This window comes from Erpetoichthys calabaricus, chromosome 1 (genome assembly GCF_900747795.2).
Source record: "Erpetoichthys calabaricus chromosome 1, fErpCal1.3, whole genome shotgun sequence".
Classification (NCBI taxonomy): Eukaryota; Metazoa; Chordata; class Cladistia; order Polypteriformes; family Polypteridae; genus Erpetoichthys; species Erpetoichthys calabaricus.
In genome coordinates, this window is record NC_041394.2 from 316,054,130 (window position 1) to 316,080,270 (window position 26,141).

Sequence of the window (26,141 nt, forward strand, 5' to 3'; positions counted from 1 at the left end):
CGGATTCAAGTCTGGGCTCTGGCTGGGCCACCCAGGGACATTCACAGAGTTGTCCTGAAGCCACTCCTTTGATATCTTGGCTGTGTGCTTAGGGTCGTTGTCCTGCTGAAAGATGAACCGTCGCCCCAGTCTGAGGTCAAGAGCGCTCTTGAGCAGGTTTTCAAGCAAGGATGTCTCTGTACATTGCTGCAGTCATCTTTCCCTTTATCCTGACTAGTCTCCCAGTTCCTGCCGCTGAAAAACATCCCCACAGCATGATGCTGCCACCACCATGCTTCACTGTAGGGATGGTGCCAGGTTTCCTCCAAACGTGATGCCTGGCATTCACACCAAAGAGTTCAATCTTTGTCTCATCAGACCAGAGAATTTTCTTTCTCATGGTCTGAGAGTCCTCCAGGTGCCTTTTGGCAAACTCCAGGCGGGCTGCCATGTGCCTTTTATTAAGGAGTGGCTTCTGTCTGGCCACTCTACCATACAGGCCTGATTGGTGGATTGCTGAAGAGATGGTTGTCCTTCTGGAAGGTTCTCCTCTCTCCACAGAGGACCTTTTGAGCTCTGACAGAGTGACCATCGGGTTCTTGGTCACCTCCCTGACTAAGGCCCTTCTCCCCCGATCGCTCAGTTTAGATGGCCGGCCAACTCTAGGAAGAGTCCTGGTGGTTTCGAACTTCTTCCAGTTACGGATGATGGAGGCCACTGTGCTCATTGGGACCTTCAAAGCAGCAGAAATTTTTCTGTAACCTTCCCCAGATTTGTGCCTCGAGACAGTACTGTCTCGGCGGTCTACAGACAATTCCTTTGACTTCATGCTTGGTTTGTGCTCTGACATGAACTGTCAACTGTGGGACCTTATATAGACAGGTGTGTGCCTTTCCAAATCATTTCCAACCAACTGAATTTACCACAGGTGGACTCTAATTAAGCTGCAGAAATATCTCAAGGATGTTCAGGGGAAACACGATGCACCTGAGCTCAATTTCGAGCTTCATGGCAAAGGCTGTGAATACTTATGTACATGTGTTTCTCAATTTTTTTATTTTTAATAAATTTGCAAAAATCTCAAGTAAACTTTTTTCATGCTGTCATTATGGGGTGTTGTGTGTAGAATTCTGAGGAAAAAAATGAATTTAATCCATTTTGGAATAAGGCTGTAACATAACAAAATGTGGAAAAAGTGATGCGCTGTGAATACTTTCCGGATGCACTGTATAACTAACGCTGACAGGCAGAATGCTCTATATGATAGCAAGAGTTAAACAAAATAAGACACCTCACTCATGGATCCCTGGCTCTTTCAATGAATATTTACTTTTGCACTGTATCATTATAATCGCTCCTGTTATTAGTATTATAATTAACCCTCATCTTTTCTTGAGCTCACATTTAATAGCCTTAAATGTTTTCTTTGTTCTGACTTAATTAAAATGGAGTAGACGGAAAATAAAGGTTTATCCCTGTACTTTGCCATGATATAGGTAAGCACATTTGAGAAAGAAAAGGTGAAATCCTTAAATCACAGATGTTATTATTTGATCAAGTATTGAAATATTTCATTAATTAATACTTTACAATATTTTGTGGAGCACAAAAGTAACGAGTTCGCCACGAATAAAAGACGCCGTCAGTGGCTCAACTGACTAAGGTGATTGCTTTTCAAATTCTGAGCGTAGTGCTAGCCCGAGTTTGATCCGAATTAAAGACTCATCAAAATTAATAATGATAAAAAAAATGATCAGGAGTGAAATCTTTATTACCAATTTGAACTAAATAATTTTGAGAGATACTGTGGAAGGATCGCATAAGAGATCTGTTCGGGAATCATCCCCACTTAATTAGAATCGCCATCAAAATGCGATGACTAATTGCGTAAGGCAGCTCACGTATTTACATTAATCCATGTTCTATTCATTGCCATTTGGCGTCCATGAACCCCTCCATTGAATAAGGTGATAACAAACCCACTGTGGTAGATCAGGTTGAATTTGCTCAGCTGCAAATGAGAGACACGGCGCAGATCAGTCACTGACACACAGACACACACGGGACACTCTAAGGTGAGCAGTGCATGTATAAAGTGAGCATTGCATGTATCAAGGTCGGCATTAAAGATCCTCTTGAGTGCTTAGGCAACAAAAAGCAGCGGGATAAACACATCTGGACCTGCTGTCGAAAAAGCATTTGCTTTTAACAGCAGCATCTCTCCCTCGTGAACACATCTTCAAGGTCCGGATAGGCGATCAGTAAAAAGTTGTCTTAGTCACAGCACAGTGCAATAATGAAACATTTCCTAAAACACATATGAGAGCTGTCCAGTCTGTATCATTCCTAAGCAATCTTCCAGTTATAGAGGTGCAATCCCAGTTACTAACATTTCATAATGGTTGGACGTGGGACCCGAACCCACACAAGCCTTATTATGGAGCAGCAACGCTACCGCTGTTCTCAGCAGAGTGGATGTATATAATGTATGTTTTTTTTATGTATGTATGTATGTAATGAAAACGAAAACAATTATATATAGATGTATACTATATGACATACATTCAGTGTTGCTTGAAAACATTGCATGAGGTGAAGAATGGATATTTATGAGAGTATTATAATGAGAGATGTGTTGTCACCCGTATTACTAAAGCTCTTCTTTGCAGCATTATGCATTCTACAAGTCGGCATTTGTATGATGTATAATTTATAGTTTTATTTTTTGCCACAAAGTATTATCGGGCACAATCATTTAAAATGTATTGATCATCCACAAACATTCATTTCCTTTGGGAATTCTGTCGAGTTTTTGAACTCTGTTGATGCCATATGTACTTCAAATGGGAGCTCGATGAATAATAATTCGAAGCACCAAGCAGACATGCGCACTGGAATCGTCAAGCTTGAATAGAAGCACTGAACAGACATGCGTAGTACTGGGATTGCATCATGACAGGGCTTCAAAGCCTCGAGCAGACATGCGCACTGGGTTAACAAAGGCTTTGAAGTCTCAAGCAGACATGCGTAGTACTGAGATTGCAGCATGACAGGGATTCGAAGCCTCGAGCAGACATGCGTAGTACTGAGATTGCATCATGATGGGGCTTCGAAGCCTCGAGCAAACATGCGTAGTACTGAGATTGCATCATGACGGGGCTTTAAAGCCTCGAGCAGACGTGTAGTACTGAGATTGCATCATGACGGGGTTTCGAAGCCTCGAGCAGACATGCGCACTGGGTTAACAAAGGCTTCGAAGCCTCAAGCAGATATGCATAGTACTGAGATTGCATCATGACAGGGTTTCGAAGCCTCGAACAGACATGCGCACTGGTTACTGAATCTTTGTGAAGCCTCAGCACACTCAAAGGCATTGACCTCTATATTTTTGAGAGTCTATCTGACACTTAACTCTCTAGTTATATTTTGTAATTCATATTGACATTACATACTTCAGTTGGTATAGTTAAGTGACGGGCTGAAACTACAATTCAGGTAGTTGCTGAGAATTTATTATTGTTCTTGTGTATTGCTGTGATTTCCTTTGTCTGATACATAGTGTCAAGGATATATTGTCATACTGTATATCAACTTTATATATATATAAAAATATTAGGTAAATCGTGCAACCTTTTTATGGAACGCTTAATTTTGTTCAAAACCGTACGTCATATAGTATACATCTATAAATATAATTTTTTCGTCTTCATTAGGAGAATACAACAATGATACTCTCGTGTCAATTAAACCAATTTAACGTGCATATGTCAAACAACATATTTCTACATCCGTCGCAGTAAGAACAGTAGTAGTAGTTCAGTTGTGCGGAGCTCGTTAATTATCCCGATTAGGTGGCTCAATGGTATTGCAACTGTCTCTCAGTAAAAACATCAGGGGTTCGCATCGTTGATCCTCCTCTTGTGAAAGGTTTTTTTTTCAATTCCTTCATTTAACAAAATTTTCGAACTTGGACGGATAGCGAGCGAATCGAGCTATCGAGGGAAGGTTGGGCCGCCGTAGTCGGGCAGGGGGTGCACGTCCCTAATTATATTGTGTACGTAAAGAGTTTCACTGTAAAACGTAATAAGCTTCATATTTGTGTGTTTGGAGACCCTGGTGTCATACTGAATTTGTATTGTAGAAAAACAATCTACTGTTTAGCATGCCCAAATGTGTCTTTTCGTTTCTGATCGCTATACTGCACTTCCAACTTGGGACAATTCGCTATAAACAGTTTCAGCCAATCAGCCCCTTCCAAACATGCAGAATGACAGTGTGGACCTTTATTTTAGCAGCGCAGCATCTTCGTTTCAGTCAGTCATTGTCCTGTTAGACTATTTACTGTTAAGTGCTCCTTGAGCTACTGTCTATAGTACAACAGGTGGCTTACTTAGTTCTTAAATCGATATTGAAATGCACACACAAGTCTCCTAAATTAGTTTATTGAAATGCCTACGTTTACAGTGTCCGTTTTAGGAAGTCGTAGTTTTTACTTGTTCCCATTATTAGGAATTATAATTTCTCAGTGTCACATATTATTTGTTACTACTCGCGAGTCCCGCATCATTGAGATTCTGTTTTATATTAATTGAACCGATTTGATATTGACAATTAATCGTTTGGTCAAAAATCAAGGAGGATATGAGTTTGCATGGACTGTGCTGTTTCTTTTTTTTCATGACATCGCGTCAGTAGAGAGTGCGTCACGTTAACAATGCATTCTGTCCTAAATGACAGCACACACGCTTTTTTATATTTCCTAAAGGCTAATGTGTCTCAATTTGCTCATTAATATATTTTGACAGTGTATTTTAGTGAGAATGATTATAAACATATTACCCATGTTCATTTCCCATGTAGATATGTAACGTTTGGTAAGAATGAATACAAAAGTAACAACACACATAATAGTTATGTTGCATTGTTTATGATTAACAAAATTCATCATTTATCTGAACTGTTCTACTTACACAGTCGATTTTTTCCACTTCTGAAGGTGTACATTGTCGGTATTCTCCATTGCATTTGCCCCCAGTGTAACGTGTGCCAGTGCAACTGAGGGGTGGCAGACGAGCTCACGTAATGGGTGACAAGGCACATCCTCACCCTGGTTCCCAGGCTCTTGTCATGAATACTCCCATCTTTTGCTTTTTCTCGGTCCTGCCAGTTTACTATTTTTATTGGACACGTACTGTATATAGAGGAAATGTGTGTCATATTTTATGTCTATGAAAGGAAGGACAGTAAAGCCTTGAATGAAACCGAGTATTGATGCTTTGGGGTAACAAGACAGGTAAGGAGCAGGGAACGTTAAATGTGACAGTGGCTGCGGGGGATTGTGCAACTGGAAGATGGTTTAAGAATACATAAACGACAAAAGCTTAGTCTTTCAATAATTCTATTTACTGTACATCAATGATTTACTCTGTTGTGCTGCAGTTCGGAAGATTACTTATTTACCCCAGCTGACAAAGTCAGGTGGTTTTTTGAAAGTTTGGCTCCAGATGTGCTTATCCAGCTGCTCCTTCTTGTCAGTACTTGAGTGGTCTTTATGTTCACCTGTGGATGAATTCGCAAAGTTTCTTTACAACTTTTTTGTCTCATTAATGCAGAAATCCCAAGGCTTTCCTTAAACTGCAGAAGACACTGTTGATGGCGCTGAAAGACAGTTGTGATTAGTTATGCAGCACACGCTTTTACTCACATTGCTTTTTGGAAATCAATAATACAAATCAGTTACAGATCTGGAAATCACTGAATAGTAAACACGTTTAATGAGGAGTGTCTTGCACATATACTGGTGTAATGACCACGTCGGCTTTAGTGAAGCGTTTCTTAGCCTCTCTGATATGATCGACATGGAGTAGAATAGATTCTGGATTGTTATAATACGTGCTACCTTACGCAAAATATGCTCATCAATTTGTTACAGATTCTAGGTGGACATGATTCTGCACCAAGGAAAAAGGTGCCCCATGTAAATCGTTCATAATGTCTCCAAAATATATTTGTTAACTTACAGACAAGTACTACGTAGCTGTTTTATACAAAATCCTTATTTTGACATATGCGAGCCCCAATTAAAATTTGAACTCGCGTCAGCACACCTTTCCGCTGTAGCAAGGACAACTGCTTTTACGCTTTGAGCCAAAGCAGTTCAACAGACGAGTGAGTGACCAAATTGACTGCTGACTGCGCAGATATCAATGACGTCATTACCCTAGCGTGCCTGAAAATCACGTGACGGGCACATTTGAAACAAGCCTCCAGTGCTTCGAAAGCTCGACACAGTGTCAAAACCTCAGTATCGAGTGGCCCATCACTACTTTTAGTCATGCGGGGCTCCTGTTCACTGCTTAATGGTCACAGCTTCACTGCAAGAACCTTGAGATCCAACTCCTACTGAAGCTTAACCATCACTTCACTGAGTAAAGAACAAGCACGTTTTAACCAAACATGCACAGACACAGACAGTCATGATAATGTGAGACTTCTTGTACGTGCACAAGCTGCCTTGTTCTAATGTTATTTTCTATCAGCTATGCTATTTGAAGGGCAAGTGTGTGACGATGCCAGTCCCCTATAGACACTTTTCTTTTCTCCTTTTCTTTGATTCCCCCTTCTTTTTTTGTGCCGACCCGTATATATATACTCCCATCTCCGTGGGCCTTAATCACACGCCACAGAAAGCCAATGAAGCAATTGAGAATGATCGCACGTGCAGGTGTGACTCTCTCCAACTACCTCATTAACTCCCCATGGTTGTGCGATTGCGCCTACGGAAAGTGACACAGCTTAATGGATTTGAATCTGGCCTTTTTTTTTTGTTTTTTTTTTGTTTTGAAGCTGCGGACCCGCTACACCACGAAGTGAATATACAGTACTAGCCATGTGCGCCCAACTACGTTGCACGTGTTAAAGTTGTCTGTGAAGGGCTCCCTGTTTAAACGCAGCTGCCAGTCGTGAACTGGGCCCTTCGTCGCACAGCATTATGATTTTTTATAAGAGAAACAAAATTACAAAACAAAACCCTTGGACATTGATTCGATAGGAATGGCCTACTCGGAATCACTGTCCGAATAGTAATTATGTGGTGGTGGAGGAGCATTTCTGCTTCTCTCCGTTCACAGTCCGTCTCGTTTTCATGACGCTGTCGTTTCCTGTCACTATCTCTTCTCAACCTTTCTCCAATCTCACAGGTTGCTTTGTGGCAATCCAAAGAGTAAGGAAGAACCAATGCTTCTTTCTTGAACTCCAAACGCCGACTGATGGAAAATCACAGAAGTGTGCCCGACTTGTATACTCTGACTGCCGACTCCAAGAAGTGGGTGAACATTCGATTTGGACAAAGTGCTGCTAACGACGGTCGATAGAAACACAAAAAACCACAGTCTCCATAACAAAGCAGGTGTCGACGCCAGATCTAAACACAGAGTGCTATCGACAGTGTTTGTAAACAAAAGTAACAACCAAGGTGTTTGTGTATTCAGCCAGTACAAATAGCACGTAGTCTCCTTTAGTTCAGTCCTCTTTAATCACCACACTCCAACCTCATCCAACGATCCTCCCCCTCAATTCCTCTCCTCCTCCATCACTACTGCCCTCTACTGAACACAGCAGGAACACCACACAAGGCAGTGAATTCGCGGACAAACAAAGATCAAGATCCAAATGAAGATTATATATAAAGATTATACTGTCAGTGTACAGTATATCTCGTCACTGCAAGTAGTTTGCACTGTTCAAACATACATTTTACCTACTGTAGGTATTGGCTTCAAAAGCTTTGTTGTGAAAAACTGAGATTTGAAACTTTGTGTTATTTGTGCATCTTTATTTTGTAAAGATGTTATTTATTTTTACTTATTTTTTATTTTGTTATTTGGAAATAGCAGAATTTGCACATTATTTTATATTTTTGTCTGTCTTATTACAACATTTCTAAAAAATAAATCATTTATTATTTTCAAATGGTTACTCAGTACTTGAGTAGTCTTTTCACCAAATACTTTTTTTACTCTTACTTGAATAATTTTTTGGATGACTACTTTTTACTTCTACTTGAGTAATATTATTTTGAAGTAACGCTACTCTTACTTGAGTACAATTTTTAGCTACTCTACCCACCACTGCAGTTTCTTCATCAAAACGAGTATAAAAGGTCAAACACAATTACAGTATAAAAAGAACAAATATGAGCTTTTAAAGATGGAGGTGAAAGCTATTGTAGCACCTAGTACATAGAAACAATTCTGGCTCAGTGATAAAATTAATTAAAAACATATTTGAAGTATCTTGCCTTTCTTGTATCCTTGGTGATACTCCTATGTCTTTCATCTGTATTGTCATTGTCTGAAGCTCTCTTGCCCAGCACTTTATCTATCACGTTACCTTAAAGCCTGCTTATCACACTCAAGGCACCTTGCTTGCCTCCTGTCCACTTTTTGACTGCCACCAATGGTAGATGGGCTGCCTCCATTATCTGCTGTGAATATATCATTTGTATTCTTGCGAGTACCTGCCATCTTTGAAGGTGACTTGAATTGCGCCCCATTAGTATTTAGCAACCCAATGATGCTCTGTACGTTATTCATTTTAATGTTGCTGAAATGCTTCTTTTTAACTTCTTAAAATAATTGTCACAATGAGGTATTGAATTTTGCACCCCTAATGTATCACGTCATCATGAGTACTACTGAACCACAAAAGCCAAACTGACCAATCAGATTGCTTGAAGAGGCCAGACCCACACACACACACACACACATGCACGCACACACACAGCTAATTGTGTAAATCAACTTTAAGATCTCAGCAGTGTAACAAGTTTATGTAATAGTAGCAGCACATACGGTTTTAGAACAGTTTTATAAGGAAATAGCTGAGTTTTGGTAAGGTATGTTCCAGTCAGGTTTTTTAAGGCTGATAGCATTAGCGGATTTCATGTTACTTGATCGGCTGATTCCGATACCAATTCAGATTTTTTTTCTCCCTTTATCCCTGTAAAAACTTTGTACTAAGGTCCTGCATAACCAGATGCATAGAAGCTCTTATGTCCCATATTAAAGTGTATTTTCATAATTAAACTATAGACTATGAGTGTTATCTGTCCATTTTTTATTAACAAAATGGAATTCTGTAGGCTTATTGTTCAGTGACCATGATGTACTAATCTCAAACAAAGCTTAATTTAACAAAAGGTAGTTTTCACCCTTTCTGTAACAAAAAATATATATATACTGTCACACAATCAATTGATATTGACAATTAAACACTGCTTAATTGTAAATATACATGCACTTATATATTTTAATTATTAATTGCATTACAGTTATTTTGCTTTAAAATATACATTTACTATTTTAATACAGGTGTGTTTTTTCCCCTTCAATCTATCAGCTAGACATTTGTAATTCTTGAGGTGTAATTAAATATCAATTACAATTTTAATTGTGTAGTACTTGTTCATTACAAAGACTTATTCTGTATGACACGCAGCAACAAATTTGTAAAGCTGCAAATGTGTTAGATGTTTGTTTAAAAAGAAGATACAAGACTAACATGCTTAACAGGTTTATAAGCAAAAGACAAATTTTGCTGTTAAGCTAACATTTTTGTTTTTCCAATTGCAATTGTAAGCTGCTCTACTTAAAACAAGCTCGCTGTCCAAGCTAAAATGGTGTCCGTTTTAATTAAAGCTCTAAATAAATAAAGTTCTAATTATTTTTCTAAATTAAAAAGGTCTGAATTCATTTAAGTAGCTTGTCTTGTCATCTAATTGTCTAATTACACAGAACAACTCCTCCAATTTCTTTTTCTCAGTTTATTATTCCACTTTCTGTAACGTAAAGGGTAATATTTCAGTCGTCTCTTGCAAAACAAGCCTCGACTTCCAGCTCTTTGTTTACACAGGCTTTGTGGCAAAAAAAAAAAAAAGACCCGCCTTGTCTCAACTACCGTAATTCCATACGCAAAAGATCACTGAAACTAAATTATCGTAAATCTTAGAAAAGCACGGGCTGAAAAGATTGGTGTTTGTGATTGGCCAATTTACTGATCACCAATCAAGTCTTTTTTGTGAAAATTGGCCTATTTAGACCAGCACCCGATTATTTGGAGCATCCCTAGTTTTGGCTGTGTTTTACCATCAGCTATGAGGTAAGTGCTGATGAACCTACTGAGGGATAATAATGGTTACTGTTTATTTCAGTTAAGAACTCTCACAGTAACATTCCACATCACTAGTGTTTGCTCTTAAAACTAGCTTTTGATTGCTTTGCCATACTGAACTGTTCTTTCTATACCTTTTCTCCCTTAAAGATTTTCTTAATATTTACAGAATATCAAATCCTAGGTTTGTCTATATGAGGCGAGTAACCACATTCCTGGTTCACAGAGCAGCTAGACTAGGCGATTGCTGTAGCCTTTAAGAAATAGTTCAGGTATTGTGAGTTGAATTCCTTTAAGTTTAATTCAGGGTAACAAATGACATTTTAAGTACAAAAATGAGGCTCTAAGGGTGTTTAAAAATTATTGAGAATAGGTAAGAATATGCTTTTCCATAGTGAGTTGTTGGTAATGTTCAACAAATAACTAGTTCAAAGACAGTTTTTATTTCATTTAATTTTATTTAAATCTTGAGTATGGGAGACTAGAGAATACCAGATGCCTTTGCAAAAATCTCAAGCATTCAAAGCTATTGCAGTTGAACTTACAGTACATGTGAAAAAGATCTCTTCTCACAGACAAAAGAAAAATATTAAACCTACAGTATCTAATAGCCAAGGTCTTTCTCAGTAAATCAAATGCTTATATGAAGGAGATAGCTTGGCACAGCACAGCACAGCTATGCTTAATTAAAAACAGAAAGGTCAAATTAAGTTCACAACATGTTAAGATAAATGCGCAGTCTAATCATTCATTGAATGTTAAGGCATTTTCACACTGATAGTCTGTTTGCTTTATTCCAAATCAGGAGGTGATTAGTTGCTTTGCTTTAGTATCCAGTTAGTTTGGTTGCGTTTCACACGGCAGACTTTCAAGTGAATGAGAAGTAACAACAAACAAGTGACAGATGACTAGTTGACTTATGTCATTAGACATAAATGATTTTTTCCCAGGAAAAATCATGAAGGGTTGAACTGTATGTGTACACCACCGAATTTGAAATAACTGTATGGTTTGTTTACCAAATAGAGCTCTGAGAGTGGAATGCCTGTTATCTGATAACTAGAAGACTACATGAAAATGATACTTCACCTCCTACAGAAAAAACTTGTTCCTCTAGGCATCTACTTAGAAGATGGGAATCTCTAGTGAGGGCATACAGGGATGTGCCTCAATTTCATTCAGACAGTGCATATATCAAATGAGTTTAATTTCATTGTATGATGTTGCACAACCATGTCTGCAGTAACCTACTATATGAATGTCAGATAAGCTATTTAGTTTATCTTTAATCACATCTCCAGGCTTTAAGCCTGTAAATATGTGTTCATAATGTTCACCTTGGACTGTTGGATTTAACATTTACACATAGTGTCAAAGTTAATGTTTCTTCAGTTTCCACTTTTTGCCTGGTGTGCAATTGCACTGAGAATTTCTGTGAATGTTATCTGAAAATTTCTGCAAGTGACATGACCTGGTTTTATAGTTTTAGGTGTACAGAGTGAAGAGAAAAGGAGACAGGATTGTTCCTTGTGGTGCTCCTGTGTTGCTCACATCTTTATCAGAAACACAGTCCTTGAGTCTCACAAACTGCAGTCTGCCGACAGACAGATAGTCCCGTCTGTCTGTCCATTATTCAGGACACCATAAGCTCATCCACCTGCATGTCTCTGAACTTAGCCCTTAACAGGGATGTGTTAGTAGTATTCAAGTCACAGGAGAAATAAAAGTTTAACTTTATTGTCATATGTACTCAGTACAATAAAAAATCTTATTCTGCGAGTCCTCCAGCAATACGCAAGAATACACAACAATAAACTAAAAATATTCAGGTCAAAAAGAAATACAAAAACCAACAGAAGTAAGAGTGCACGTGCAAATGAATAAATGATTCAATATAAATTCTGCAGGTATATGATCTACAGATAGCCAAATATCCTTCAGACATGAGCTAGCCTGCAGTGATGAGGGAAAGGGTAGTGGATGGGTTCTATTTACAGGCCTGATGGTGTAACGGAGAAAACTGTCTTTTAGCCTTGATGTTCTAGCTGCTATACTCTTGTAGCGTCTCCCTGATGGAAGCAGTAGGAACAGTTCATGTTGTGGGTGAGTTGTGTCCTTAATAATATTATGGGCCCTCCTGAGATCTCTGGTGTTATGGGTGTCCTCCAGTGCAGGGAGTGCTGTTCCAATTATATTTTGCGCTGATTTTACCACCTGCTGTAGAGCCTTTTCATCCCATGCTGTACTGTTTCCAAACTAGACTGTGATGGAGTAGGTGAGCATACTCTGAATTGTGCATCTGTAAAAGTTGCTGAGTATGCTGCTTGGCATGCCAGTCCTCCTCAGCCTTCTCAGAAAATACAAACGCTGCCTGGGTTTCCCTGCCAGGTCTGTGATGTTAGATGTTAGATAAGTGTTACTTTACATGTTTTTTGGAGGCCTACCATATCAGTGCCACTGATTAGGAACTATACTTGGGCTTAGTGAATGTGTCTGTGGTTTTATTTCAATACACATTTCCTGTTTATACAGTAGCTGTCTGAAGCTGACAGAGCAGGAGTACTGTGTGGAATGCAATAATTGCTTCTTTTACTATATTGTGGCAGCAGAAATTGTAATTAAGAGTAATGCATGTTAATTGTGGAGCTCTATATTTGTATTGTACACCATACACAATAAAGGTATATGTTGTATAAAAATGTCTCTGGTTCCTCTAAAGGTTAGATTCTAAGCATTGAACTGCTTACCTAATCAGAAACAAGTGCTAGCTTTTTAAGAAAATTACATGTTTTTTTTATCAGTTTCATTGAAGCTTAAAACCTGTACTGTCCTTAAGATCCTAAACAATATGTCTTTCTTCACATCGGATTTTAAAAGAAAACCAATATTTCCTGGCTACATTGGAAAGGCAGAAACAACTTTGCAAGGAGATGTAATTTGTAAATTTCAGGCTTGTACAAATAATATATAATACACAAGTAACATATACAAAATCTTTTAACAATTGTAAGCTACAATATGAAAAAGACTGGCCAACAAATAGAGGTTAAAAATGGTAATGCAAGTAGTTTTTACAATGTATGAAGGGAAATAAGTAAAGTGCAATCAAGCTTATCATTTCTGGAGTCAAAGCTCAGAGCCACAATTATTTTATACATTTATTAAAGAGTATTATTTCCCAATAAGAAAATATTTTTAATTCTGTGTTTTTACATTTTTTTCCCCTATTACAGTATATTTCTTATAGATCATGCCTGGACATATCGGGTTAATAGTGCTCGGCAGCATTTACAGGAGATTCCTGGACTACTCCATCGTATGGCTAACCTTATGAAGATTGATTTTCATGGTGAATTCCCTGATGAGAATGTGGTGAATAAAGTGCTCTCTGAGATGTGGAAGTACAACCAGACTTACCAGCTGTCCCGGGGGGTAAGGAATAGATGCTTTTTCAGGATGGGGTGAAAATGTATTTATTATTAATAAGTATTTTTATTTTTTGAGCTGTATCCGACTTCTTTTTTTGTAATTAGTTGAACCCCACTTTGTACAACTGATACAGTATTCTGTTTCTAATTCATTTTAATATTGTAGCAACAAATGTCAAAAAGTCTGAATTAGAGTAAGATGCCCTAATTTGGGGTGTTCATAGAAAATGTAGTGATTTACTTCATGAGGTATAAGTACATTATAAACAAGATCAGTTACAGCAGATGTTTGAAATGATAAAAATGTGTGCTTCAATTTAAATGTTTTTAAAGTCTAAATAGCCTCTATTGTAATAGAAATATGTCATTTTTCACCCTGTGATAGAGGTCCATAGAAAGTTACTGTATATTCCTAATAGAGGATCAAATATCAAAATCAACATCATATTTGTGATCACTGACCTTGAAATAGTCTAAAACGATACCCCACATGCTTATGCTTGAAATGTATCATCTTTAAGTTTCTGGAAGTGTCTCTTTCAGGGCTAGAACCACCAATAAAGAATCATGTCTCAAAAATATAGGCAACCTCGAAACAGCATAAAAGTTACATTCCACAAGCCTATAATACCGATCTCTCCCTTTTTTTTTTTTTTTTTCTTTCAAATTTTTGTGAAAAGGAGTAATTTTGATCCCTCCTATCCCTGGTGAACCACTGGGATCAGTTTATGTGGCCTGGACAACTTCCAGTCCTTCTGATTGTTTATGCTTTCAGACACTTATTGGTTTTCTCTTTATCATAAGGCTGTAATTTTCTGAACAAAATATGGTCCAGAAATGCCCTATAAATGAGGGATTTTCCTCGTGTAGAGGGCCAAAAATAGGGAGTAATTATTTTGAACACAATACATTTTTTATAGATGTCGGCAGAAAGAGCTATGTTAGTTGCAATATATTTCTTCCCTTTTATTTGATTGAAATTAAAGTTGAAGTCATATCTCTAGAAGCAAAAATTAATCTGTCTGTTACACCTATTTAGAAACTTTTGACTGAATTATCACATTTAAATCTTTTTTTAATTGGAATTGGATTTCAGGTACCACTGTAGTGTCTCCATAGTATGACTGAGAGTATTCAGGTATGGTACATAACACATGCATGGCTTATACTGTATCTTAAATTTATTCCTTGTGAGTTCTTGTGAAATTAACCCATATGTTTTTAATAGACTTGCCAAGCAATAATTTTGTTTAGAATGTGTCATTCAATACACATACACATAAACATACTGCACATTACAATGTACAATATTATTTTTGTTAAGCAATTTTTTATTGATGTCAAAATACCTTACAATTTTTAAAGTTTCATATAGCAAAAAACATGCCAAACACTATTTATTTCTCAGGAACTTATAAAAGTTCCATGTTAATTAACCGTGAGTGGGGAAAAAATGTCCTATTATACTTTTATGCTCTTACTGCTTTATTTTAATAATAATAATACATTTTATTTGTATAGCGCCTTTCCCATGTTTTAAGTGTCTTGTTCCCAACAGGGAGCACTAACTCCTCATTTAAGACCATGTACAATGCAATCTTCAAAAGTCATTTTACTTAGAATGCTCCACAACGGTGACAAAATAACCACAACAGAAATAATAAGTCTATACTTGTATTAAAGAGTCTCTCAGCCTGTAAATCCATGGTTAAGCTCTTTCTGCACAGCCAAAGTAAACGTTGACAGAGATGAACACACTGGGAGTGTGTAGAGTGTTGGAGTGTAAAGTAATGTAGAGTAGTGGTCCCAGGGTTAAAAACATAAGCAGCTTCTGTTCTCCAGCAGGTCCATCAGTGGTGAGATCTCAAAATGTCAGGGCGTGGTAACACTTTTTCTAACTTTAGTATAAAATTGTTTTGGCAAAATTAACAAATCATTGTTGAAATAGGAGTTTTGCCATCCTTTTTGTAGAGATCTTCGTGAAACAAATAACTTTCTGTCTTTCTGCCAGCAGAGCCTAAGAAATACTTTTTCAGTGATTTACAGTATATAGCAAAAGAAATAAAACAAAGGCAAGCAATACATAATAAAAAAGCAAGCCCTTTAATTCTAATAGTAATAATAATAATCAGAAATAAAAATATATATTGTTTATGAATATATTTAATAAGTAAGTTGTTTATGTGGATGCAAAGCTCATTAAATACACAGACCACAGTGACACAATAATTATTTTTTATCTTCAGTTCTGTCTACAGACCATAACTTTATTTTCTTTTGTTAGCAGAGCTTTTTTTCTGCTCTGAGCAGGAAAACAGGCCAGGCAAAAAGGGTGTAAGTAAGTGTCCACAAGGACCTGTCAACCCTGGAGTTGAATGTCACATCAGTTTCAAGTGAAATTTATTGCATCTCTGTTTTCTTTTTGATGATAGTGTTTTTAGAGAACTACATATTGTGGCAGGCGGCCGGGGTCCATGCCCAGCCGGGACGCCCCTGCACACTATATTCAAGGGGAGCAGCCCTGGACAGTGCAATACCTCCCCCTGGATGCTAGATGGCCCCTGGGTTGGAGCAGTGCCTCGTTTCCCACAGGGCTCCATGGGAGTTGGAGTTGGGTGCAGCCCTGTTGGGTCCCTTAGGCACTGCCAGGGGGTGCTGTGTTTGGGACTCCTGAGCCTGTGTGGGCAGCATGTTGTTCATACCCGGAAGTGCAGCCGGAACTCGGTGATCAAGCACCTGGAGCATCCAGGTGAACTATAAAAGGAGCCAGCAACCACCACTCAACGGCCAGAGTCAGGTGGAGGAGGACAAGGTTGCTTGGGAGGAGTGGTGGTGTCAAGGATTTATTTTACACATGCCTCCCGTGTCCAATCTGTGTCAGGTCGGGCATTATATGATAGATAGATAGATAGATACTCACTCACTCACTCACTCCATCCATCCCAAGGGGAAATTCACATACTCCAGCAGCAGCATACTGATAAAAAACAATATTAAATTAAACACTGGTAAAAATGCAGGTATAACAGACAATAACTTTGTATAATGTTAACGTGATACATCCCTCTTCTTTATGTTGCCTCCCCAGCACACCACCGCGTAGAAGAGGGCGCTCGCCACAACCGTCTGATAGAACATATGCAGCATCTTATTGCATCTCATTCCTTATTCTAAGGAAGTATAGTCGGCTCTGTCCTCTCTTGCACAGAGCATCAGTATTGGCAGTCCAGTCCAATTTATCATCCAGCTGCACTCCCAGGTATTTATAGGTCTGCACCCTCTGCACACAGTCACCTCTGATGATCACGGGGTCCATAGCATCCTTCTTACAATATTTATTATAAATTTTCTATTAAATGCTCGTATAAGCTAGAGTCAGACAGTCCTAAATTGAAGTGTGTCAAATACTTGTTTTACTATTATGATATTTGCAAATAGCCATGGGAATAGAAGAAAGCAAGCTTTCACAGCATGGTCTTAAGGCAATAGTTCGATTTTGGTCTCATCTGACGATAAGGCCTTTTTCCACTTGGCATGAGAATCTTCAAGGTGCATTCTGGCAAAGCTCAAATGAGCCTTAATGTGGCCTTTCTGTAGAAGTGGCTTGTTCCTTGCGACCCTCTCGAACAAGCCACAATTGTGGAGTGCTTGTGAAATTGTTGTCACATGCACACAATAATCACTCTTTGCCATAAAATCCTGTAAATCTTTCAAAGTGGCCATTGGGCTCTTGTTAGCCTCTCTTAACAGTTTCCTCCTTGCTCTTCCATCCAGTATGGAGGGACAGCCGGATCTAGGGTGGGTTCTTGTAGTACCAAACACTTGCCACTTCTTTATTAATGACTTCACTGTGCTCCTTGGGATTGATAAAGCCTTTCAGATTTTTTTGTATCCATCTCCTGCCTTATGTCTGTCCACAACTCTATCCTATGTCTGCCCACAACTCTATCCCTGAGATCTTTTGAAAGTGGCTTGCCACCCATAGTCACTTGTTTGCTGTCAGTTGCACTACCAAGCAAGGGAATGCTCCAGGAACAGCTGTTTTTATGCTTCACTAATCCCACTGATTACAGTTGATCACAGGTGGAAAAAGCCAGTAACCATGGTCTGCAATGGAAATGTTGATTACTTACACCTGATTGAGTTTACAAGTATTGTTTAGGAGGGGGTGATCCTTTATTAATCTCAGTATTTCTTTTCGTTTTTTATTTTTTAAAATTCTTCTGAACTGTAGCTGTGATATCTTTCACTTGGATGTTATAGATTGCATTGAGTAAGTAAAGCTGGAAAAAATATTGGTTTGTGTGTTTTCATTTAAGGCTGTAAAGCAAAAAATGGGAATATTTCGAAGGGGGTGATTCTTTAATATACTCACTGTATATATGTATATGTATGTATTACACTTTTACTGTAAAACTTCAGTAAAAACAATATTTAGAATTAACTTTCTAAATATCGCATTGAATTTTGATTCCATGTTTGGAGTTACATCTTGACAATGCAACGTATAACTGCCCATGAGTGAATATCGTTTCTTTCTCTGTAATAAATAAACCAACTTTTTTGAACGTCCCTGTGATTTGTTAATTGTCATAGCAAAAGCTATTCTAATGGGAAACTGTAAACGTTTTAATATGAATGGCATATCAAGATCTCCTTTTGGTGTCTAATGTTATCCACGGAACATGTACTACATTACTTTTCTTGTCACCAGTTAAAATTTTACATGTCAGAATTGTTTGACCAATTTTGACTACAACTAATCTTGTCCTATTGCATAGCCCATCACTCATACATAAATTATGCAATAACATTACGATACATCCTTCTTTCAACAGTAATTCAGCCGGTGGAAGACCGGACGATGTTAACAGTTGCAGATATTCTATGGGATATTGTAAGTTGATGTTTTCATCTTACGCACCATCACCACCAACTATTTCAGCATAGTCTGTTGATACACATTTAACCAATTTGCCGTGTAACCAATCGACAATTTTCGCGTTAATTTGTTTGACTTCATTGTTTCTCGGTGCTAGGATTACCTGTGTACTCATTTCTTCTGTTGATAACCCTTCAGGATGAAATTCTTCAATAAGATTTGGACGTAAGTCTTCTTTTATTGGGAACTTAAAGTAAGGAAAATAAAAATTTATAAGAGCTGAGAGCGCAGGAACTGTGTCTGACTAAAGCATTCACATGAATAAGAGGTGAGAGGACCATGGGCATGGGCTGTTAACCTAAAATGGTTGAGAGGTGGGCGGGACTTGAAAAAATGTCTTGGCAATAGCCTTTGTCTCAAGATTTACTTTTATAATAGAGAGAAATAATCATACACTTTAGTTTAACGTTGGTGACGGTTTTTTACTGCATTGCTATATTACATCTGCAGTGGACACCTTAACCGGTTTTTGATTTCTAATTTTCAGTTTTTCTTTCTCAAGTCCTTAAGCTGGATTGTGTGTCTTAGAAAGCATAACTACAATTAAAGAAAACCGATGTTATTTATTGTTTTTTTTTAAACTCTTAGGCCTCTTAGATGGAATGTTTAGAGTTATTATAGTTACTGTTTCTTAAACTTCATCTGCACTTTAAGTTTAAGCAGTATATAATGGTAAACAGTATATGGGTGTCCATATATTCTCAGTAATGGGAAGAGTCAATTTTGTTTATAAGAAATAAATTTATGATAATTTTGTCCCTTTAATAAGATTTATGTTTTTAGAGGTGTTGTGGGATCATGGACCTCTTTTTTGATTTTGATCAAGTATATTTACAATTGTTTTCTCATGCTGTCTCCCTGAAGAGCTCCCAAGACTTCTTACCAGAGATAAAACCTTCTCTAAAATGTTTGCACAATACCAAGCCTCCTCTACATCTATGTAAACCCATAGGCAAAGGTATCAGACTCTCTTGCCTGAAACACTGACTATTTTCTGTATGTGCACTTTTTCTGTATATTCCTGGCTACACTTGCTATTGTGCACACCCCATCAAGACAAATGTTGGAGCAATGATAGAAAAGAGCTCACATATGTCTTTAACATTTAAACACTTTATTGTGATGTATACTCACTTGTGCTAAGTTGGTTGGCTCTACACATTGTTTGATTGTTACTATTATTATTAGAATTTCACAGCTGTACTTATGCATCAGAAATCATTACCAATAAACTTTTTTAATGTAATCAATAGAATTTTTTGCAAGTCATTTAAGTATTTGAGTATAGTAATAATAATAATTCTTTACATTTATATAGCGCTTTTCTCACTACTATTTGAGTATATGATCATTTCCTAAAGGAACCAGGAGAGGTTCAAACACCTAGGAAGGCCTGGCAGAATAGACCTTTCCTTTCTATCTCTGTCCATCCTGGATCGTGGTTGGGTGTCATACATTCTTAGAGGCTGTAGGGAAGCTTTAATGAGGCTTACTGAATGTCTGTGCAGCTGTAGACATATCCACATATATCCTGTGCAAACCCCTATCAAATACGCTCAAATTGGTAGATCATGCTTGATTACATAATGGTTAAAATACACAGCCAGATCAAACATCAATAGTCTTGTAGGTCAGTCCATTATATGTTCCACCGTTTGATATCTCTCTTACATATCTCTAGCTTGTTACCTTGTCATGTGAAGGATGGACTGGCAGGTTATATTTCCATTACTAAGATTTTGTGGTCAGCTCACTCTTTACCAATTTAATCACATAAAAAACTATGTCCTCAAGTCACCTCTTGGAGCCTACACATTTTTTAGTAGTTGTGCCACCTGGATCTCTAGTGCCACTTCAGGCTATATGTGAAACACCAAGACCTTCCTGTTTCCAGTACACTGCACATAATTACCATACTGAAATAATTTTACGGTAAATATCAGACTTCACGTACAGTATGTTGAAAGGGCATCATTTTCACTTCATGTTTCTGATTACTGTTTTTCCTTTAAGTTTGTATTGCTATTTTCTTGACTAAGTAAAGTTATAATCTGTCTTTACATATTTTATTGTCTGCTAGATTATTCATTTGGTTCATCAACTGTTATTTATGTATTAACAGACTGCGGAGGAAAAAGTTCCAGTGTGGTACGTCATGGATGAATTTGGCTCTGAAATACAGCATTCAAATGAACCAACCTGTTGCACTGCTCCTTTATTTTACACATCACAGCAGATTGCTTACACCATCCTGTGGCCTCTCCGGGATCTGGACAGTGGAGGTAGCTCTGTTTTCTACCAGGTTATTACAGTCACTGTTATCCTTGTATATACAACTGATTAAAGCATTTATTTCAAGGTATTTTGTTTTACAAATGGGCCTGAATGATATTAGACAGAGCTGCTGTCAGGAAAACCATGTTCTGTAGAGCGTGAATGTTTGAGAAGTGACATAAACAAAAAAGGAACAATTAAATCAGTTATTACATAAAAATTATGTAAAACAGGAGAGATGAATTCACAAACAAGAGTGTTGATTTAGTCGCTTTCAGGATTACAGATTTGGAGGTATAAATCTAATTTGAGGTATCCACACCGTATTGTGCATCACCTTCTTTAGTGTCCATGGCATCGTTGTGACGTGAGCAATACATACAAGTGTTAGAAAGGATGATACATTTACCAACATGCAATAAAATTGAAAACTGCCTAATAAAAAATTATATTGGACCTTTATCAATGGAAGAAAAAGGCCATAATATGTGAGAAAAATAATACAAGAGATAACTGTTTAATTTTGAAAGAGTTTTGGGATAACCCTATCCTAACTTTGTTATGCAGACCCACAAATACTGTATGTCCTCCACCTCAATTCTTGTACTCTTATCCTTACATTCGTCTGGCTGGGATGGAGACAACTTACATCTAGGATTCTGGTCCAACTTCACCCAGTGCTGACTCCACGTCCTCCTCTCCCCTATCCTACAGACCCCAGTAGCAGAGGCTTGGGGCTGGTTTAGTTAATTGTTTCAGTCATTATACTCTTTAACAGTACTAATGTTCCAAAAGTAGAAGCAAAGCAAATGGATGTGGCAAATCACCATACAACATTGATGTTTCACCAGCTTTTATAGATTATGCTGGACGACACACCCAATATGTGTTGGTGTTCAGTCTCGTAAGGTTAACATTTCTCCAACTCCGATGACTCACTGTTATCAGTGAATTTGGTGGCTGTGCATTTCCTGCTTCCTCTGCTGCTGGTTCTTTCTGTTTGAAGCCAATGACTTTTTAAAGCTTGTCTCAGCCAAGGTGAAAAATCCAAGTCCTTTACTACCCAATGTACTTTTGACAGTACTTATCAGTACATATTTATGAAATAAAGGTAATGATTTGAGAGTCTAACCTTTTACTCCTCTAGAAAGTCCAGAAAATTTTACCATTACCATTTTACCATTTTTAAAGTTTTGACATTTCTTAAAATAAAACTGCTCAAAAAATTAAAGGAACACTTTGAAAACACATCAGATCTCAATCGGGGAAAAAAAATCATGCTGGATATCTATAGTATACTGATATGGACTGGGTAATGTGTTAGAAAGGATTCCACATCATTTGATGGAAATGAAAATTATCAACCTACAGAGGGGCTGAATTCAAAGATAACCTGAAAATCAAAGTGAAAAAATGATGCAGCAGGCAAATGCCAATCAAACTCCATGGTGCCGGGCAGTGAGCACAGGGTCCACTGGAGGACGTTGGGCCCTCAGGCCACCCTCATGAAGTCTGTTTCTGATTGTTTGGTCAGAGACATTCACAACAATGGCCTGCTGGAGGTCATTTTGTAGGGCTCTGGCAGTGCTCATCCTGTTCCTCCTTGACCAAAGGAGCAGATATGGGTCCTGCTCATGGGTTAAGGACCTTCTACGAGGGGCCCTGCCCAGCTCTCCTAGAGTAACTGCCTCTCTCCTGGAATCTCCTCCATGCCATTGAGACTGTTCTGGGAGACACAGCAAACCTTCTGGCAATGATACGCATTGATGTGCCATCCTGGAGAAGTTGGACTACCTGTGCAACCTCTGTAGGGTCCAGGTATCGCCTCATGCTACCAGTAGTGATACTGACCGTAGCCAAATGCAAAACTAGTGAAAAAACAGATGAGGAGGCAAAAATGTCAGTGGCCTACACCTGTTAAACCATTCCTGTTTTGGGGGTCGTCTCATTGTTACCCCTCTAGTGTACCTGCTGTTAATTTCATTAACACCAAAGCAGCTGAAACTGATTAACAACCCCTTCTGCTACTTAACTGACCAGATCAGTATCCCAGAAGTTTCATTGACTTGATGCTATACTCTGATTAAAAAGTGTTCCTTTAATTTTTTGAGAAGTATATAATGGTGCTATACTGCCATTTTCAATTAAAATTTCTTCTATGCAAGGCTGTGTTCTCTGCATTCTGTCTACTAACACCAGTATTGTGTGGTTAAGACTAGCAGCTGTTACTGAAATCAAAAGTTCATGCAAGGAAAAAACAATTAAAGTCTTATTCATATTGTCATTAAAAAACTTTTTAACACATTATAATGCTTCATAACAATAATTTATATTGTTGATGCTGAAATGCCTATATTACCCATCAATAACATAAAGGATATTTTAATTTTCCTTACAAAGTTCATACTAACTTATTTTCTGACAAAAATTGGAAGATGTTTTCAGAAAAAAAAATATATACAGTAATCCCTCCTCCATCGCGGGGGTTGCGTTCAAGAGCCACCCGCGAAATAAGAAAATCCGCGAAGTAGAAACCATATGTTTATATGGTTATTTTTATATATTTTAAGTCCTTATAAACTCTCCCACATGGTTTATAAATATTCCCCGTACAGTTATACAGCATAAACCCTTTATAGTCTCTTAGTTATTAGGTAAGATTCGTTGAAATTATGTATGTAAACACAGTTTATATACTACTCACAAACATACGTATCGTATATCATTGAGGAGTTTTATTTAATACGTAATACAGTTTTAAACATATTGTAATTGAGTAGGTAATATAAAAATACGTGAAAAATCTATAACATGTAAATGCTGTACATAACACCAAAATGTTATTTTAAAGATACTGTAGAGCGTCTCTGATATCACATTTGTTACAGCCATTACGATAGACAGGCCACCGGCAATAAATACCAACAATGCAAGGAAAAAATTGTATAAAATGTGTGCACAGTTACAATAAACGTACATACATGTACTAAGTACGTAGAAAAATAGTTTTGGGTACTCACCAAGTTGTCAGATAACGATGACATTTACTGCACTGTCACAGCTGTTCTAAAGGAGCCTCTTCAGGCGACTGTGTAGCACCACCGTCGTCTTCTTCCACTGAAGGCGTACTAGGCAGTGTTTTGCGTGTAAGGAACATGGTGATGGGCAGTTGCTGGCTCGGCTTTTTCATTTGTGTAAAGAGGTTCCTATACAATTCCGTGGCGCCATCAAGAGCATTTTTAAATTGCAAAGAACGAATCATTTGCGGGTCCCATTCTTCAACTGATGTCTGGAGATCTTTTGCCATTCAGAGAATGGTCGCGAGACGCTCGAGAGTTAGCACAGCACCCAGGAGCTTAACCACGTGCTCTGATTGGGTAGCTTCTCAGCCATCCGCCAATAGCGTCCCTTGTTTGAATTCAAATGCGTCCCTTGTTTGAATTCAAATGGGCAAATCAACTGAGGAAGCACATGTACTGTAGACCGCAGACATCCGCGAAGCAGTGAAAAATCCGCGATATATATTCACATATTCTTACATTTAAAATCCGCGATGGAGTGAAGCCGTGAAAGACGAAGCGCGATATAGCGAGGGATCACTGTATATATAATGACTCCATTAAAACAATAATAAAAATGTCCGAAAGTTGAAAATCTACAGTGGTGTGAAAAACTATTTGCCCCCTTCCTGATTTCTTATTCTTTTGCATGTTTGTCACACAAAATGTTTCTGATCATCAAACACATTTAACCATTAGTCAAATATAACACAAGTAAACACAAAATGCAGTTTGTAAATGGTGGTTTTTATTATTTAGGGAGAAAAAAAAATCCAAACCTACATGGCCCTGTGTGAAAAAGTAATTGCCCCCTGAACCTAATAACTGGTTGGGCCACCCTTAGCAGCAATAACTGCAATCAAGCGTTTGCGATAACTTGCAATGAGTCTTTTACAGCGCTCTGGAGGAATTTTGGCCCACTCATCTTTGCAAAATTGTTGTAATTCAGCTTTATTTGAGGGTTTTCTAGCATGAACCGCCTTTTTAAGGTCATGCCATAGCATCTCAATTGGATTCAGGTCAGGACTTTGACTAGGCCACTCCAAAGTCTTCATTTTGTTTTTCTTCAGCCATTCAGAGGTGGATTTGCTGGTGTGTTTTGGGTCATTGTCCTGTTGCAGCACCCAAGATCGCTTCAGCTTGAGCTGACGAACAGATGGCCGGACATTCTCCTTCAGGATTTTTTGGTAGACAGTAGAATTCATGGTTCCATCTATCACAGCAAGCCTTCCAGGTCCTGAAGCAGCAAAACAACCCCAGACCATCACACTACCACCACCATATTTTACTGTTGGTATGATGTTCTTTTTCTGAAATGCTGTGTTCCTTTTACGCCAGATGTAACGGGACATTTGCCTTCCAAAAAGTTCAACTTTTGTCTCATCAGTCCACTAGGTATTTTCCCAAAAGTCTTGGCAATCATTGAGATGTTTCTTAGCAAAATTGAGACGAGCCCTAATGTTCTTTTTGCTTAACAGTGGTTTGCGTCTTGGAAATCTGCCATGCAGGCCGTTTTTGCCCAGTCTCTTTCTTATGGTGGAGTCGTGAACACTGACCTTAATTGAGGCAAGTGAGGCCTGCAGTTCTTTAGACGTTGTCCTGGGGTCTTTTGTGACCTCTCGGATGAGTCGTCTCTGCGCTCTTGGGGTAATTTTGGTCGGCCGGCCACTCCTGGGAAGGTTCACCACTGTTCCATGTTTTTGCCATTTGTGGATAATGGCTCTCACTGTGGTTCGCTGGAGTCCCAAAGCTTTAGAAATGGCTTTATAACCTTTACCACACTGATAGATCTCAATTACTTCTGTTCTCATTTGTTCCTGAATTTCTTTGGATCTTGGCATGATGTCTAGCTTTTGAGGTGCTTTTGGTCTACTTCTCTGTGTCAGGCAGCTCCGATTTAAGTGATTTCTTGATTGAAACAGGTGTGGCAGTAATCAGGCCTGGGGGTGGCTACGGAAATTGAACTCAGGTGTGATACACCACAGTTAGGTTATTTTTTAACAAGGGGGCAATTACTTTTTCGCACAGGGCCATGTAGGTTTGGATTTTTTTTCTCCCTAAATAATAAACACCATCATTTAAAAACTGCATTTTGTGTTTACTTGTGTTATATTTGACTAATGGTTAAATGTGTTTGATGATCAGAAACATTTTGTGTGACAAACATGCAAAAGAATAAGAAATCAGGAAGGGGGCAAATAGTTTTTCACACCACTGTAACTACATAACAGGCTTTGAGTAAAACTTATGTTATTGTAGTTACAAATGAAAATTTGCAAAGGATTTACA

General features: G+C 38.1%; 1 protein-coding gene across 1 annotated transcript in view; it reads left to right on the top strand.

The window, feature by feature from the left end:
* The window catches only part of ttll12 (tubulin tyrosine ligase-like family, member 12), a 102,857-nt gene that overhangs the window by 13,668 nt on the left and 63,048 nt on the right, over positions 1–26,141 (top strand). The window contains exons 3-4 of the mRNA XM_028817741.2: positions 13,383–13,581; positions 20,642–20,801. Coding sequence (XP_028673574.1) covers positions 13,383–13,581; positions 20,642–20,801 — 359 coding nt within the window. The remainder of the gene's footprint in view (positions 1–13,382; positions 13,582–20,641; positions 20,802–26,141) is intronic.